The 16937-nt window shown below is 33.9% G+C and overlaps 1 protein-coding gene across 6 annotated transcripts in view; it reads left to right on the top strand.

Annotated features, from left to right (window-relative positions):
• NADK2 (NAD kinase 2, mitochondrial) overlaps positions 1-16337 on the top strand; it is a 49322-nt gene extending 32985 nt beyond the window's left edge. For 3 of the 6 annotated variants that reach the window (XM_055367722.2, XM_019013628.4, XM_063700824.1), the window contains exons 8-13: positions 508-573; positions 1932-2027; positions 8064-8119; positions 8955-9008; positions 11570-11693; positions 13951-16337. In XM_055367722.2, the coding sequence (XP_055223697.1) occupies positions 508-573; positions 1932-2027; positions 8064-8119; positions 8955-9008; positions 11570-11693; positions 13951-14089 (535 nt within the window). In that variant the 3' untranslated portion in view covers positions 14090-16337. Of the gene's footprint in view, positions 1-507; positions 574-1931; positions 2028-8063; positions 8120-8954; positions 9009-10310; positions 10510-11569; positions 11695-13950 lie in introns of those variants that run through there. The other 3 variants (XM_055367723.2, XM_019013629.4, XR_008673286.2) reach the window with 2 other exon arrangements.
• Positions 16338-16937: the final 600 nt, after the last annotated feature.

The raw sequence follows: 16937 nt of genomic DNA, 5'->3' as shown, positions 1-16937 counted from the left end.
ATGTCTCACCTTATGTTTTTACTAAGTAAGGACAGCAATGGATTGGCTTCTGATGCTGTTGAAAACAGTTTAACTACTGCAGGTATTAGAACTCACTTTTAAAGATTTTATGACATAGACCGTTAGGCAGAAAGGAAATGGACATTTATTGGATGCCTGCTATGTGTCAGGCACTGCGTATATTGTGTATGCTATCTCATTTAATGCTCATAGCAACCCTGTGAGAAAGGTGGTTGTATTTATTAGTGACAAAATTGAGATTTGGAGAGTTCAAATAACTAGCACAAGGTCATATAATTAGCTAGCATCAGAACTGTAACATAAACCCGGTGTTTCTGATTCTAGATCCTGTATTGAGGCTTCACTATGCTCTGAAAACTTAAGTGCCTTGCTTGGAAAATATGAAGTGCAGCAATATTATTCCTGCCTCATTTATAATGTTCTTAGATTTAAGAACATTTTAAAGGCCCAATTTTGTTTTCTTTTCTCCTATTTGTTCTAACCTAGAATGTCTTATTCTTGGGCTGTAGCAGTGGACAATTTAAGAAGAAGTATACCCACTCTAAAGGGACTGTGAGTTTTATTGCTGCCTTAAAAAAATAATTTCCCTGAAACAAAAATTCTATGAACTGACTAATCTTGATAAATCTTGCATGTGAGAATGACACTAAATTTGCTCATTATTTTGGGCTGAGCATCTCTCACCTGACTGTACTTGTCTTTCTCTCTGCCTCTGCTTCTTTTCTACCCATGCCCCCTTACCTCTAATCTCTTTTGTTTCTACTTGATTCTGGCATAGTAGCAGCCACTTCTATGGATTTGGCTGGCTTGTCTGTACATAATAGGCTCCTAATGTGTGTTTTCTAGGAAGACATAACAAAGCTATGAGATAGACTAAATGTGAATATTAGGCCTGCTGTCTTTTATTTTTAATAAGAAATTCTGACTGTAGAGAAAAAAGTGAAAAGGAGTTGTATTATGCAAAACCCTTACAAATTAAGAGCTTACAGGATAAACTGTAAAGGTTAGAATAAGAGATAAATTATCCATAGTGTTAGTGTTTGCAAGCATGTCCAGTAATTATTTTGAAAAGTTGTATTTTATTACGGTTTTATCGTAACTTTTTTATTTGCTGGAGAAAAAAATTCAGTGTTGATCAGTGACACCATTATTTTAAGATAGAGTTTACAAAATAGGCTTTTAGACATTGCAAAAGTTCTTTGAATAGTTACAAATCATTTATGTATTCATGGAGTTAAAGAATAGTGCCATTTTTGCTGGTGCCAGAGAACCCATTTGATTTCATATTAATGAAATATTTTAAGAAATGTAAATCCCAAGAAATTTATAGTTTTGGTTTATTTCTAGTTTCGTCCACTAATCCAGTATTGGTTGAGAATTTTCTTTACAGCTTTATTATCTAATCTCTGTTAGCTTACTACCAATTCAAAAGGTACATTAGCATGTAACTTAAGAAACAAGAGTTTAGTAGAAACTATTAATAACTTTAAGAATTAGAATCAGCTTTAAAATATATCAAGGACTAGCTACCAAGAATGAAACTCACGTAAGAATAGTATTTTCTTTTTTTGGATTCAGAAATGAGGCTCTGTATATGTTAGATTCCATAAGAGCAAAAGCACAATGCTAGCTAAAAATTTGCAAGAAGCTCCTATTTGAAATATTAAAGTATTGACAGAAAGGAATATATAAATCAGACAGGCATGCAGACATGTAGTTTTTTTTTTTTAATTTCTTCTAACTTTTTCACTTAATCAGTATTGGAATTAGCATCATGATGTGTGTGCCTACTAAGTCAAGTATTTCTTGGATAAGCTGACTTACTTAAGATTTCCTTAGTTCTGAAGAAGACTATCTTATTTACCTTGAACCATAAGCTCAGCAAACAGTTTTATATTCTCAATTCACAGGGCTTCCTACTATGAGATTTCAGTTGATGATGGTCCATGGGAAAAACAGAAGAGTTCAGGGCTCAATTTGTGTACTGGAACAGGATCAAAGGCCTGGTGAGTAACTTGGGATGTTGCTTATCAAGTTTTGTGAAATACTTAGTAATGTAATATATTAGCCCATCTAAGGCCTGTAATATGCAAGAGGTGTCCTGGTGGTGTTATGTAGGTAGGCCAAGTTTCTGTTTCATTCATCATTTGGGTCTAGTAGTCCTGCCTTGACTTCTTGGATTACAGTTACAGCCTGGATTTGGTCATTATTGAGCACTAGGTTTGTAAAGGAAAGGAAATGAGAAGTGGTTTTGGGACTATCTTTTCTTAAAAATGAAAAATATTTTAAATAACTGTAAGGAAATGAATACAAAGTACGATAAAAAAAAGTAGGCTGGAGGTTTGTATATTAAAAGCCTAACTGGAGATAACCTGGTGCATCCCTATGTCCTGTTTACTCTATAACCTCCCTCTGGGTAATCTCGTCTACTTCTTAGTACATTCCACACAAATGCCTCCCAAACATACCTTTTCTCCTGAGTACAAACTCATATTCTAAAATTACATGCCAGATAGGATGTTAGTAGCACTTCAGATTCAACAAATTCAGAACTGAATTTATTGTCTTCAGTTTTTCTTTTTGTGTTCTTTATATTGATGAATACCATCAGCATTTACCCTGACTCCATGCTCTAGAGAAAAAAAGCAAAACATGATTTCTCAAAATCTTGTTCTTACCTTTGGAGTCTTCCATTCTTCATTCTCCCCTCTATATATCCCAGTCTCTAAATCCTGTTAATTGTACTTCTGAAGTCTTAGTCCACTTTTTTGGGTTTCTACTGCTGCTGCTTTGGTCCAAGCCTGCACCTTTTTAGTGAATATTCTTTGTGCCTCACCTTTTATTCTTCAGGCTGTCATCTGCACTACAACAGAGTAATAGTCCTTTTTTTTTTTTTTACTTTAAAAAAATTATTATTATACTTTAAGTTCTAGGGTACATGTGCACAACATGCAGGTTTGTTACATAGGTATACATGTGCCATGTTGGTTTGCTGCACCCATCAACTCCTCATTTACATTAGGTATTTCTCCTAATGCTATCCCTCCCCCAGTCTCCCACCCCACAAAAGGCCCCAGTGTGTGATGTTCCCCTCCCTGTGTCCATGTGTTCCTATTGTTCAGCTCCTACTTATGAGTGAGAACATGCGGTGTTTGGTTTTCTGTCCTTGAGATATTTTGCTGAGAATGATGGTTTCCAGCTTCATCCATGTCCCTACAAAGGACATGAACTCATTCTTTTTTATGGCTGCATAGTATTCCATGGTATATATGTGCCACATTTTCTTTATCTAGTCTGTTATTGGTGGACATTTGGGTTGGTTCCAAGTCTTTGCTATTGTGAATAGTGCCACAATAAATATACATGTGCATGTGTCTTTATAGTAGTATGATTTATAATCCTTTGGGTATATACCCAGTAATGGGATGGCTGGGTCAAATGGTATTTCTAGTTCTAGATCCTTGAGGAATCGCCACACTGTCTTCCACAATGGTTGAACTAATTTATGCTCCCACCAACAGTGTAAAAGTGTTCATATTTCTCCACATCCTTTCCAGCATCTACAACAGAGTAATATTTCTAAAATGTAGATAAATCTGTCTCTCTTCTCTGCCTTATAACTTTCATTGACCTCTGTTCAGATTGCTTAATCTGTCATTTGAGGCCCTTTAACATATGACCTTAGTGATCTTATTGGCCTTATTCCTGCCCTACCCTTACCCGCACCTATGGCACACTAGAATTGGCACAGCTACTTGCAATTCTCAGCACACTTTTTGTTCTCGCTTGGCTTTTTATTTTTGCTCAATGCAACTTCTTCCTGCCTTGAATGCCTGAACACTCCACTTTCTATCCACTGTCTGAAAATCCAGTCTTGAAATGTCATTCTCTTTAGCAAATCTTTAACACTCACCTGTTTCATAAAGACAGTGAATTAATCATTTTTATCCTTCCCTAACACTTTTTCTCATAGCACTATTATAGCCGTTATTACATTATTAGTTATCTAATATGCTAGTACCCAGCTAGTTAAAGCAACTTTATGGATTTGGGATGGCGACTAGAGGGGTTTTTTTTTTCCTGCTTAATCTTTTTATGCACAGTACCTTATATATATTCACTCAAAAAATATTTTTTGAGTAAATGACTATATGCTCACAATTGTATATAGCTAAAACAATGCTTATCAAACTTTTAAATTTGGATAGTTTAATTTAGAGTTTTATTTCCTACTTGTTTAACATGACTTCTTAAACTATTTTCTTATGAAAAATTTTTAATATGTATGAGTGACAAAATAGTGTAATGAATCCCCACATACCATTAGCTAGTTTCAGTAATTATCAACACATGCCCAATCTTGTTACCTCTGTACCCCTATCTATCTACTCTTGTCCTATTTATTTTGAAGTTATTTTCAGATATCATATCATTTAATTCATAAGTATTCAATAAAAAAACTTAGCCAAATAGTCTTTTTGAAAAAATAAGAAGTATCATTTAAAAAGATAGGTTAATAACTTATTTTCCTGAGGGCCAGTGAAAGGAACATTTCTAAAATGAATTTTCCAATAATTTTATGAAAAAAACTTAATCCTTTAATATGTTATAAAATTATTTTGTAACCATTTTATAGATTAAATTGAAAACATTACAGTTAACAGCTTTCTGTCGTTTATGATGATAGTATTTTTCCTGTTGAACATGCTATGCTACTTGTTGAAAACTAGAGTGAAATTAGAAATAGAAATGGAAATTTCTGTTAGAAATAGAGATTGTATTTACCCAGTATTCTTACCATAAAAAATGGGCAAAGTGGTATAATTGAAAAGAGTACTGGCCTGCAAGTTATGAGACCTATTAAACCACAGACTAGCTTTACAACTATGTACAAATTTCCTTGTCTGCAAAATGCAGGAATTGGAACTGATAAAATAGTAAGATTACTTTGCCTTCTGAACTTCTGTGATTCTGTATGTTTATTTTTTATGCATTGTAATACAAGCTATCAGTTATATAGCCCCTGCTACTTTGTACTGTGCTAGGTACGTTTATATATTAATTAATCCTTTTAGAAATCCTGGAAGAAAGTAGTAGCATTCCCATTTTATAAAGGAGTGAGTTAAGGGTTAGCAAGGATAAATATTTAGGCCAAAGTTATACAAGAAGTAAGAGTCAGAACCCGGATATGAGCACAGGTGTGCTGGACTGCAAAATCAGTGCCCTTTTCACTGTCGTTACTACTTGTGCTGCTTCACAAGGGAAGGTCAATTTTTAAATGGAGAGGGAGAGGGGTTCTGAGCTGTCTATAGAGGTCACATAGTTGAAAGAAAAGTCACTACGTTGTACTGAAGAATTATCAAGATAAATTTGCTAATTAATCCCAGTGAAGTAGTGCTTCTGCTAGAGGCAATGGGGCTTCTGTCTGGGGAGGGGTGTAATTTTGATAGATTTTGATAGTTCAAGTTTTCAGCCTTTCAGAGCATAAGGAATGACAGCCACTACAATGCTTTTAAAGCATTCCTCGCCTCCCACGTGCACCCAGTAGTTGAGTCCTGTGTTGATGTTGCATTTCGATAAGTATGGGTTAGATTAAAATCTCAGCCTTCTCTGTGTTGCTTGTTAAAGTCTTCTGTTATTTCCTGTGCTCTAGTATAAAAGTCTTTCTCACAAGCTATATCCTATCCCTGACACATTCGTTGCTCAGTGTCTTCTCTACCAAGCCCCATGCAGCTTGCTTGCATCTAACATGTTCTCCCCTCTTCCATTACTGATGATTCTTTTGCTATGATTGCAATTCCCATTCATCTTTTGTCCTTTTTGCTTAAAAAAATGTAGGAAGAGAAGAGAAGCCAAGGAGCCAGAGGGGCTGGGGAAAAGCTGTATATTTCTATACATTAATAATTTTTGTTTTTATCATACTACTATCTCTGAGCACATTTTTTGTTCCAAGCTAATTAGATGATCTTGTTTAAATTCTCACAAATACTCTGGAAGTAGGTGATTTTATTTTCATAAGTAGAATCCAAAAAGTTTCGTAAGTTAACTGACTTTCCCAAAGCTATGTGGCTAATAAATGGTGAAGTCGTGATTTAAATTTTAAACCTATCTGTAAACCATAGACCTCTGAAGAATCACTGGAAAGAAAATATTAGGATAGTCTATTTTTCTCTCTTTTAATTCTTGATAGAGAGGGGCTTGTTTTCTTGTATGGAATTCTCTAATTAGTCTTTGCTTTCAATATGAAATGTGGAAATGTATGACTCGTGGTAAGCTATTTGTTATAAAAGATAAACCACCAATCTCAGTGGCTTAACACAGTATAAATCTATTTCTTGTTCTTGTAAAGTCTGCAGTGAGTATTCCTGATTGGCAAGTGGCTTCCTGTAAGTGGTTATTCAAGGAGCCAGAGTTATTCCATCACGTGGCTCTACCACCTTCTAAACATAGCTCCTCCGGTTGCTGTGCTACAGAAGGTGGAAGAGCATGGAGGGTCCCCATGGGAGGCTCTGAGCCAGGCTTTGGAGTATTGTTTATAATGTCCACTCTGATTCAATTAGCTACAACTCAGTCACATGACTATATGGCATGAAGAGCTAGAAAATATAACCTATGCGTTCAGGAAGAAAAACAGGTTTGGGGAATAGTTATTCTGTCTCTGCATCTCCAAAAATTCTTCCACAGGAGACAGGATATAGGGGTGGTATTACACAGCAAATGTCTCTGAATTGTCCCATTATCCTGTCAGTTCTCTGTTCAGTGGGGAATAAGGTTTACTCCATACACTGGGAGAAATACTACAGAGCCAGATCACCATATGTTTCAATTAGTTTCTTCTTAAGATTATTCTCAGTCCTTTTTCTCCATACATGCTGCCCTACCAGACTTAATTAAGGATGAAGATGTGTGTTTAGGAGATGGAGCTTTAGTAGTTGATGAAGATGTGATACTCAGTTTGTCTTCCAGTTTGGTAGTAGAGGTTATGTCTGATTTTAAATGAGAACTCTTAGAACGGTGAAGGTTGTAGACCTAAGAAAAAAATTCTCATGTTTTTGCATTTCTCCAAACATGAAGGGTACAGGGTTAGCAGGTATAAGAGTATCTCTTACTCTCACTCCCCTAAAATGTTAAGAGCCAATAATTTAGATTTAGAATTGCGTTGACTCATATGTTATTCCTGTTCCTTGGGATTATATATTGAGATCATGTATGAAGAGTTATGAGGCAGTAGAAGAATTCAAAATTACTGGGAATATTTTTTTTTAAAAAACAGCTTTTCTTAGTGATCTTTATAGACCCCGGGACAGAACTATTTTGAAAAGTTATCCATGTTTGTACTAATGCTTGTTTTTTAGTGGTTAAGCAAGGCATTGCACATGTAAAAGATTTCTTACCTTCAAGGAAACTATTTTATAATTTAAAGAATACTTGCCTAGGTTAAAAAGTACAAAAGGGTATACAGCAAAAAGCTAGTCTCCCTTTCGTTTCATATCTCTAGTACTTATCTCTAGATTCATACTATATATTTTTTTGTTTTTAAAATGAAACAACATATACACTATATGATACCTTTTATTTTTTAACTTAATATTTTGGTTATCCTTACATATCAGCACATATATTTGTATTATTTTTAATATCAATGAGTAGCTATAATTTATTCAGTCAGCTTTCTATGGGTACATATTTGAGTTGTTTTGCTGTTATAAACAGCATTTCAGCTAATATTTTTGTACCTATCTTTGTGTATTATAGATGGAGGTATATTTTAGGTTAAATTACTAGATTGAAGAATATGTTCATTTTAATTTTGATAGTGCATAATTGCTCTCCAACTGCAATATCTCTGTTCCCATCAATGTATGAAAATACTTGTCTCATCACACCCATACTAGTACATTATTTACCAGTTTTTAACTTTGTTCATTTAGAACTTTCTCCCAATTTCTAAGAATTTTCTATATTTTAAGTAGGTTATTCCTTTTTGATTTTTAGCATGTTTTTAGAATTAAAACTAAGAATTATGTGATTTTTGTTTCTAGGTCATTCAATATTAACAGGGTTGCAACTCAGGCTGTAGAAGATGTTTTAAATATTGGTGAGTACCAAAACAGCTATTGGAGTAGTCCCCTCTTATCCGCAGGGGACAAGTTCCAGAACCCCCAGTGAATGCTGAAACCTTGGATACTACCAAACCCTTATACTATGCATTAATTTCTTTTTCTTTCTTCACAATATCACTGATAGAAGATTCATATATCTGATTGTAAATCTTAGCAACCTCAGCATATGACCTTTTTCTTTGAGAACTTTCACCTGTTCATGTAAAGGAAGCATTTTATGGCTTCTCTTTGGCATGTCTGATTTGCCGACATCACTACTTGTGCCTTGGGGCTGTTATTAAGTTAAATAAGGGTGACTTGAACACAAGCACTATGATACCATGACAGTCGATCTAATAACCAAGTCAGCTACTAAGTGACTAATGGGCCAGTAGTATGTACAGCATGGATAAGCTGGACAAAAGGATGACTCATATCCCAGGTGGGTTAGAGCAGGACTGCGTGAGATTTTACCATGCTACTCAGAATGATGTGCAATTTGAAACATGAATTGTTGATTTCTATAATTTTCCATGTAATATTTTTGTATCATGGTTGTCTGCCAATAACTGAAACTGGAAGAAAGCAAAATCATGGAAAGCAAAAGTGCTAATAAGGGCGAGGGGGGCTACTGTTTGTTTATGATAATATGCTATATAATGTATACATGTTGTTTTATATTAGCTATTATGTTACATAATAACATATATATATATTTATAACACATATACACTTTAAGCATTTTTCCCCCTTTTCTTTTTCAAGGAAAATATATATATAAGATATATATATTTATAACATATACATTTTCCCCCTTTCCTTTTTCAACAGCAAAACGACAAGGAAATTTGAGTCTTCCATTGAACAGAGAATTGGTAGAGAAAGGTCAGTGACAAATGATAATAATCACTAACAGTTTAGTTCTGTTTCAGTTTTAAGGATGATAGTGTGAAGTGTTGTTTAATTAGCAAAGTACTTTTTTTTACTCAAACATGCTTTTAATACAATATCCCCTTAAATGTCTTTAAGCAACATAAAGATTAAAGTTGGACTTTTGTTGTGATTTTTAGTCAACCCTGAAATATAACTCTTAAGTCAAAGAAGTATAACTGCAAACATGTCCTGGGGGATAGGGAATTACAGAAAAATCCTTATCTCACAAATAGGAAATGCATAGCTAAATTCAGTAAGCCATTAATATCCTCTGAATGAGATGGAATTCACTGAGCTATGAGTGCTTATCTTCTTATTCACTCAAATATTCTTTTTAACATTCTTCTCCCTAGTTTTGCCTGATTACCTCACGATTCCTGTAAGAGGATTAGTGCTGTTAGAGAAAGAATACTTATGAAGAAATCTGAAATCGTAGGTTCCATTTCTAGATCTACTACATCAGCTGTGAAACTTGGGCAAGGCTATGATCCTCTACAGTTGTAAAAAGAGGGGGTTAAAGTAGATCATCTAGCTGGTGTTTCTAGAAGTTCTTCAAATGTATTCTTTAAATTCTGTTTAAAACAATTTAAATTTTTAAACTGAAAAACACATTCATTTGATTTGCATATCAGATTGTAACACACTGAAGTCTACTATCTACCAGGATCATTCTTGTACACACCTCAAAGTAAAACTTTTTTTGCTCTCTCCATTGAAGGATATCCTAAAATTTCAAGCTAGATTGTTTTTTATAAAACCCCAAACCCAAATGTGTTTAAAGTTACATCTACCAACCTATGTATTTTCTCAACATATATGACAAAAAATATATAGACACAAAGTGAATATTGACACATGTAAGACTGCAACTGTCATCCATAAACACAAATGCTTGGATTTATCAGAACGGCCTCATTCTCATTGGTTACCTTAACATGAGTTAGCAATATCTTTTTCTTTTTTTTAATTTTATTATTATTATACTTTAAGTTTTAGGGTACATGTGCACAACGTGCAGGTTTGTTACTTATGTATACATGTGCCATGTTGGTGTGCTGCACCCATTAACTCGTCATTAGCATTAGGTATATCTCCTAATGCTATTCCTGCCCCCTCCCCCTACCCCACAACAGTCCCCAGTGTGTGATGTTCCCCTTCCTGTGTCCATGTGTTCTCATTGTTCAGTTCCCACCTGTAAGTGAGAACATAACCTGATACAATATTTGAACAGTGTCTGTTTATCTTTATTGTTAGGTTTCCACATAAGACCTCCTTTGTTGGGGGGACAGTTTGCCTCTAAAATAGTTTGAAAAAAGAAGAAAATCTCTCAAGCCCTGTTCAGCCTTCTAAAATGGGTTCTGGTCTCCTTCACTCAATTTGAGACCTACGAGATTATTTTAATCATGGTTCATGAATTTGCACCAGCAGTAAATCTGTATCAAAGGAAAGTTAGGTATATATAGTAATTGCTTCTTAATTATATAATTCAACTTAAAAAATAATATATATAAAATAACTGAAATTTATATCAGGTATATATATAAATTAAGGATGTATATATATATTAATTTATATTATATCTATATATATATATATAAAATATCTGTGACTTTCTTCTTTTAGTAAACATACCAAAGCTTTACTTTAATGAATGGCATTCCTTTCAAGATTTGACTATCTTCAGAAGCAACAGTGAATGCCAGTGATGCAATCACTGTTACAGACATTTATGAAATTACTCTTGAAATTTCCTTCAGAGCTAGCATGCTTTTTTGTGGTGTGTTCTCATGAAGCCAAATTTTATTTTTGTGGGTGAATTAGATTTTTTTTAAAGTCAGTAATTCAAATGAAACTTTCATAAATAAGGTAGATTATCTGACAGTCTCTTAATTTTTTTAATGTAGTACTCAACTAAACTTTCAAGCCTGATATCTTTGTAGTTTTCTCAACCAATTTGTGCTTTGTATTCCAGCCCTCCTGTACCTCTTGATTAGAGAGAAAGCAGGTCCCAAAGATTTCTAGAAAATATGTTGAGTAATGGGGGTGTATTGGAGGAAGGATATTGCTTGTCATTGTTTGAGACTGCATTTTATATCAAGCTGTTTGCTTATTATCATCGTTATGAGCTCTTTGACGTGGTATTTTGGAAAGAACTTGGTAGGGCCATATGGCAACTCAAGTTCCTTTTTTGAGTGCATCTTTCTAATTCCTCTATTGTTTAATTACAAGTTTTGAAGCTAGTGTTTTTTATTTTTTTCTTTTTCCCCAGTTGTACCTATTCCTACTGTATTGTGGGTGATATATGCTGTGGGCAAATCATGGTACCTAATTCTTATTTATAAGGTTTTTTGTTACTGTGTTTTAATGGAATATGTGTTACGAGTTTCAAGAAACTTGTTCCCAAATATACTTTTGGAACAGAATTTTAAATGGGGGATGGCATCTATTTTTTGTTTTGCCCTTCTCAGAAGTGACCATTTTTATTGAGTGTGCTAATTTTTTTTTCTTTGTAGTAACAAATGAATATAATGAATCACTGCTCTACAGTCCGGAAGAACCAAAAATACTTTTCAGTATTCGAGAACCAATAGCAAATAGAGTTTTCTCAAGCAGTCGTCAGCGTTGTTTCTCCTCAAAGTAAGCATCCTCAATCTGACTTCTGACTGTTTTCATCCCTTTCATTGTTACAAAGCCCACTTGGTTTGAAAACTATTTAGTTTCATTAAATTTGCTCATTCAAACTTAATCTAGCAGGAAAAGTAGAACCTGTGAAAGTAACAAGGTATCATGCTAACCTGGCTAAAATCATATTTTCTTTTACACTTGTTGTGCCATTTTAGAGAAGCTAAAACTTAAGTGACTAGAAAGGGTACAGTTATGTATTTCAGTGATTTGTTGGTTTTTTAAAAATGAACAAAGACACAATAATTGTAAAAGAAGCTGAATAGAAAGCCCCTTCTTTTTCATAAGCTGTAGAATAAAAACACAATAAACACTGATAGAAAACTTAGATTGCATAGCAATAAACCTTTAGAATAGTATTCATTTCTTTTAGGTTTTCCCTAAAAGTGACCTCCTGCCTATTGAATATGCTTCATTTTATTTTTGGGGAGAGAGGATATAAAAAAGTGGATGTAATTTCTTATTTTGTAAAGGTTCCCCAATTTTCCAAATTAACAAGAAAATCTAAAATTCGGAGAAAATGTCATCTATCTCATGGCAAGCAGAAAACAGCTTAAGCAATTAACAAATTGCTGACCTTAGTGTACATATTTTCTTTTTATAGACATACAATTAATTTTTCCCCAGGTTAGACACAAATAAGGAAATGTATCTTAACATTCATGTTGTCATTTGAGAGTTAATTTGATTAATCCACAGATGTGTACTCAGTTTGGGTGAGACAACAAAGACTCCTTCAAAGATATATACTACTTATATTTAAGTTTTTGCTAATAGGAGAATAGCTTTGTGATTTTGACATGGAAAAGATTTCTTAAACATGTCATAAAAAGCACTATAACAACAAAAGATTGACAAATTGAACTACACTGGAAGTAAGAACTGCCAGTAATCAAAAGATACCATTAAGAAAACAAAAAGGCAGAGCGAGAAAGATATTTTCAGGACCTATATCCAGCAATGGGCTCATAGCCAGAATATTTAGTATATAAAAATTCCTACTGACAGTAAGAAAAAGGCAGGCAACATGATAGAAAAATGGCCAAAGTCAGGCATTTCACAAAAGGTGATATTCACATGGCTAATAAACACAAAAAACATGATTGACCTTATTATTCATCTGGGAAATGCTAATTAAAACTACATAATACGCTACCATATACACCCACCAGAATGGCTAAAGTACCAATTGTTGGCAAGGAGGAACAACTACAACTTTCTATATATTCCTAAATTTCTGTTAGGAATATATAGCTTGGAAAATTGTTTGGCAATTACCTAGCAAACCTGCACATAGCATACACGGTGATCCAATAATTCCCCTTTGAAGTATATATCCAAAAGAAATGTAAGCACCAACAGAAATATGTGCGCAAGGACATTCAAGAATATTCATAGCAGCTCTACTCCCAATAGCCAAAAACCCAAATGTCCATGAATAGTAGAAGAGAGATATAAATTTTGGTGTTTTCATATAACAGAAGTGATTTCATACAGCATTAAAAATGAACACACTACTATTACTATTACATGTACTAATATGGCTGAATTTCACAAACATACTGTTGAGGAAAAGACAGGCACCACTGTGCATATTATATTCTTCCATTTATATAAAGCTCAAGAACAGACAAAGCTATTACTACTGCAGTGATAGAAATTAGGAAGGTGCGTATGCTTGAGGAGGGAGCACGGATAGTGTCTGGGAGAAGGCAGTGAGGGAGCTTCCAGCAAGCTGGGTAAGAGTTGATTCCTGAGTTGGGTGATCATAAGTGTGTTCACTGAACTGTACATTAATAATTTGGGTGTATACCTGTATACATAATTACATGTACCCAACTCTTCTGTATATGTGTTATACTTAAGTAAAAATTTTAAGTACAAATTTTACATGAAAATAGTTAACACTCTTATTCAATATTTAATATTTGTAATGTTAGTAATTCAGCATTTAATCATATGAAAACAGCCTGTGAATTCAGTCAGGTCTGCACTTCTTTACTGCTAAATGCTTGAGCGAATGGTGCCATCCTGAACGTTTTGAGACCTTCATAATATACCCATATATTTACATAGTGACTAATTTTCTCATACCAGAGAACAACTTGATTTTTAAAATGGAGGCCAAATGATCTGCTAGGTTAAAATTCAGGATTAAAATAACCTATTAAGAAAACTGTTACTATTTAATGAGATATTTCCTTCTGCCTAGGGTTTGTGTTCGTTCTCGTTGTTGGGATGCCTGTATGGTTGTGGATGGAGGAACTTCTTTTGAGTTTAATGATGGTGCAATTGCTTCGATGATGATCAATAAAGAAGATGAGCTTCGAACTGTGCTTCTAGAACAGTGAAGGATTTCCTCATGACAAATTTTGATTACTGGCGAGAATATTTTTACTTCAGAAACAGACTACCAGTCGTAAAGTGACATTTTGTGGTTATTGTTGAGACTGCTTGCCCGTGGGCTCAGAAGTGAGATTTGCCTTATTCTTCTGTTGGATTCTGATAGAAAAAAAGACATTCACTGTATAAGAAAATGGATGGACTGAACTAATTAGAATTGATACCAGTGAAATTTTTATATTGCTTATAATCGGTAACCAAGAGTGCTGATAACCTTTTTAAATTTAGAGGGGCAGACTTAAATAAAGGACTGAATATTTAGGATTTGAAACTTAACTGTATAAGTGTGTTTTCCTTCCCTTTCCTCCTAATTGTGGGATTGTCAGAACTGAACACATATCATTCGATTAGTGCATATTTTTTATAGTACCTGAAAACCAAGATTTTGAAAAAATTTTCAAGACAGAGAATTTTGATAGATCCTGACATTGACCTAATTGACATAGGTAAATATGTTTGTATATGTGCTAATAATTTTCTAATTTCGGAACACAATGATGATGTTATGACTATTGATTTAAAAATTTCAAATAATTTTTGAAATTATAGATGAATGCTTTCATTTGAGTTTCATTCTGTAATTCAGCAGTTCTGGGTGAAATACAGATAGCAAAACAAATCATGATGCTGTTACAAATGTATTAGTTATCCAATAAGTGTTTTAAGTCATGATATGAGTCTTACAGGTTTCTTCCATCTTTAAAATGCTCAAACATGGATTCAGGGACTAAAAGGATGAACTGATTAGACATTTTCTATTAGGAGTTTGGTAAAATATTGTAAAAATATCTTCACCTGTGTTAGGAGTATTATCAGAAAGAATGGATTCTTTAATAAATATGTAAAACACAGTAGTTTTGGAATTGCCTTCCTTAGTATTGTGGTTTTCACCTAGCTTATATTCCAAGATTTACAGAATAGCTTTTAGGATAAGATGTTAGGACTTTTCTTTTTTTTCCCCCATGAGAATTCCTTTATTTTTGGAGGAAATTATTATCTAATTATTGATCTACTTATAAGTAATCCTAGAATTTTTGCCAAAAGATCCTGTCGTTGCATAATCAAACAGTTGGTATTCTCGTGCCGTTGTTCAAAGTCATGTGTTTCTTTCATTTGGTGCTGAAAATTTCTGTTCAATCATTGACAAATATTTATTGAACACCCACTCTGTGCCATGTAAAACTATGTCAGGTGCTGGATATGTTGATGAATGAAACAGACTCTATCCTTATACAGTTTGAGTCTTGTGGGCTCAGAAGTAAATTCTGTGAAAGCTGGACGGATAGTCGAATTGAGTGCTCTTAGTTTTGCCAATATTTAACATGTTGTTCTTATCAATTTTTTAAAATAAATGTTAATGTACAAAGTTAATCTAGGTTTTGATGTATATCCAGAGAATCAATTTTTCTTAAAGTATCTGCATAGACATTCATAGCAAAGAATTTATGACATATCAGATAGAAATACATTAAAATGTAGTGTTTTCCCAGAGATTGATCTGGCTTTTTTTTTTTATATACATAAGATACCACTTTATAAAGAAGCTCCATACTATAGAACCTCCCCTAACAGGCTTAAAATACCTTTTTTTTTTTTTTTTTTTTTTGAGAACGGAGTCTTTCTTTGTCACCCAGGCTGGACTGCAGTGGCATGATCTCGGCTCTGCAACCTCCATCTCCCAGGTTCAAGTGATTCTCCTGCCTCAGCCTCCCAAGTAGCTGGGATTACAGGCAGGCACCACTACACCTGGCTAATTTTTTGTATTTTTAGTAGATATGGGGTTTCACCATGTTGGTCAGGCTGGTCTCGAACTCCTGACCTTGTGATCTGCCTGCCTCGGCCTCCCAGTGCTGGGATTAAAGGCATGAGCCACCATGCCCGGGCTTAAAATGCCTTCTTAAAGGAAAAATGCCAACTCCATCCTTAATCTCAAGGAAATCTGATTGTCCAAATAGATCTGTTAATATGTAACATATTAATAGGTAACTTGCTGTGTAAAATTATAAGCCATATTTTAAAAGGTTTTAAAAATACTTATTGTGCTCCATTTGTGATATAATTTCTAACATTTCTGCTCTGTGATGGGGATTTATTTGTAAGAATAAGAGGCAAAGGAATGTTAGCATAGCAAAAATGTGTTTGAATGAGTTAACCTTTTAATCGCAACCCTATGTGAATAAAATTACACCACTGTTACCTCTTCTTTTTAACATTTCTTATTTCTTTCTCAAGGGGTCACTATTTGAAAACTAGTTTTCACAAAATGTTTCAGAAGTGTTTCCCCACTGCTGTGTATTATTATTCTGTGCCCTGTTGACTTCATTCACTGTTAACATTTGACATAGAATGATTAGTTATTAAATCAGGGTGAAGTGCTTACCTGGTCAGTGTAAGCTCTTCAGATAATTTTGACTTAATATTTTTGATACTCCTTGTGTATTTACATTCATGGCCCCTGTACATTAAATCATATTACATGTTTTACTACATTGATTTCACTTTTTAATAAGCAGAAAGATAGAGCCAGGTAACACATTTTTATTGTAAAATATCCACTTGAGTTGAAAAAGTTGTCAAATACAAGTTTAAGGATACGTTATATATTTTGCTCAGTTGTGAAAATAATGTACATTTAGAATTTAAATCACTTAAATTCATTCCATTGTACCAATATTATTTATGCATCCTTATACTTAAGAATAGCATCTACTAAGACAATTATGCAGAAAAGATCCCAGGGATAATGCAACACCTAAATATAATGGGGGGGAGATAAGAGTAAATGTACTAATGAAT

The sequence above is a fragment of the Gorilla gorilla genome, chromosome 19 (assembly GCF_029281585.2).
Source record: "Gorilla gorilla gorilla isolate KB3781 chromosome 19, NHGRI_mGorGor1-v2.1_pri, whole genome shotgun sequence".
NCBI classification, from domain to species: Eukaryota; Metazoa; Chordata; class Mammalia; order Primates; family Hominidae; genus Gorilla; species Gorilla gorilla.
The sequence above is the reverse complement of the archived record's forward strand: the minus strand, read 5'-3'. Positions and strand labels throughout refer to the sequence as shown.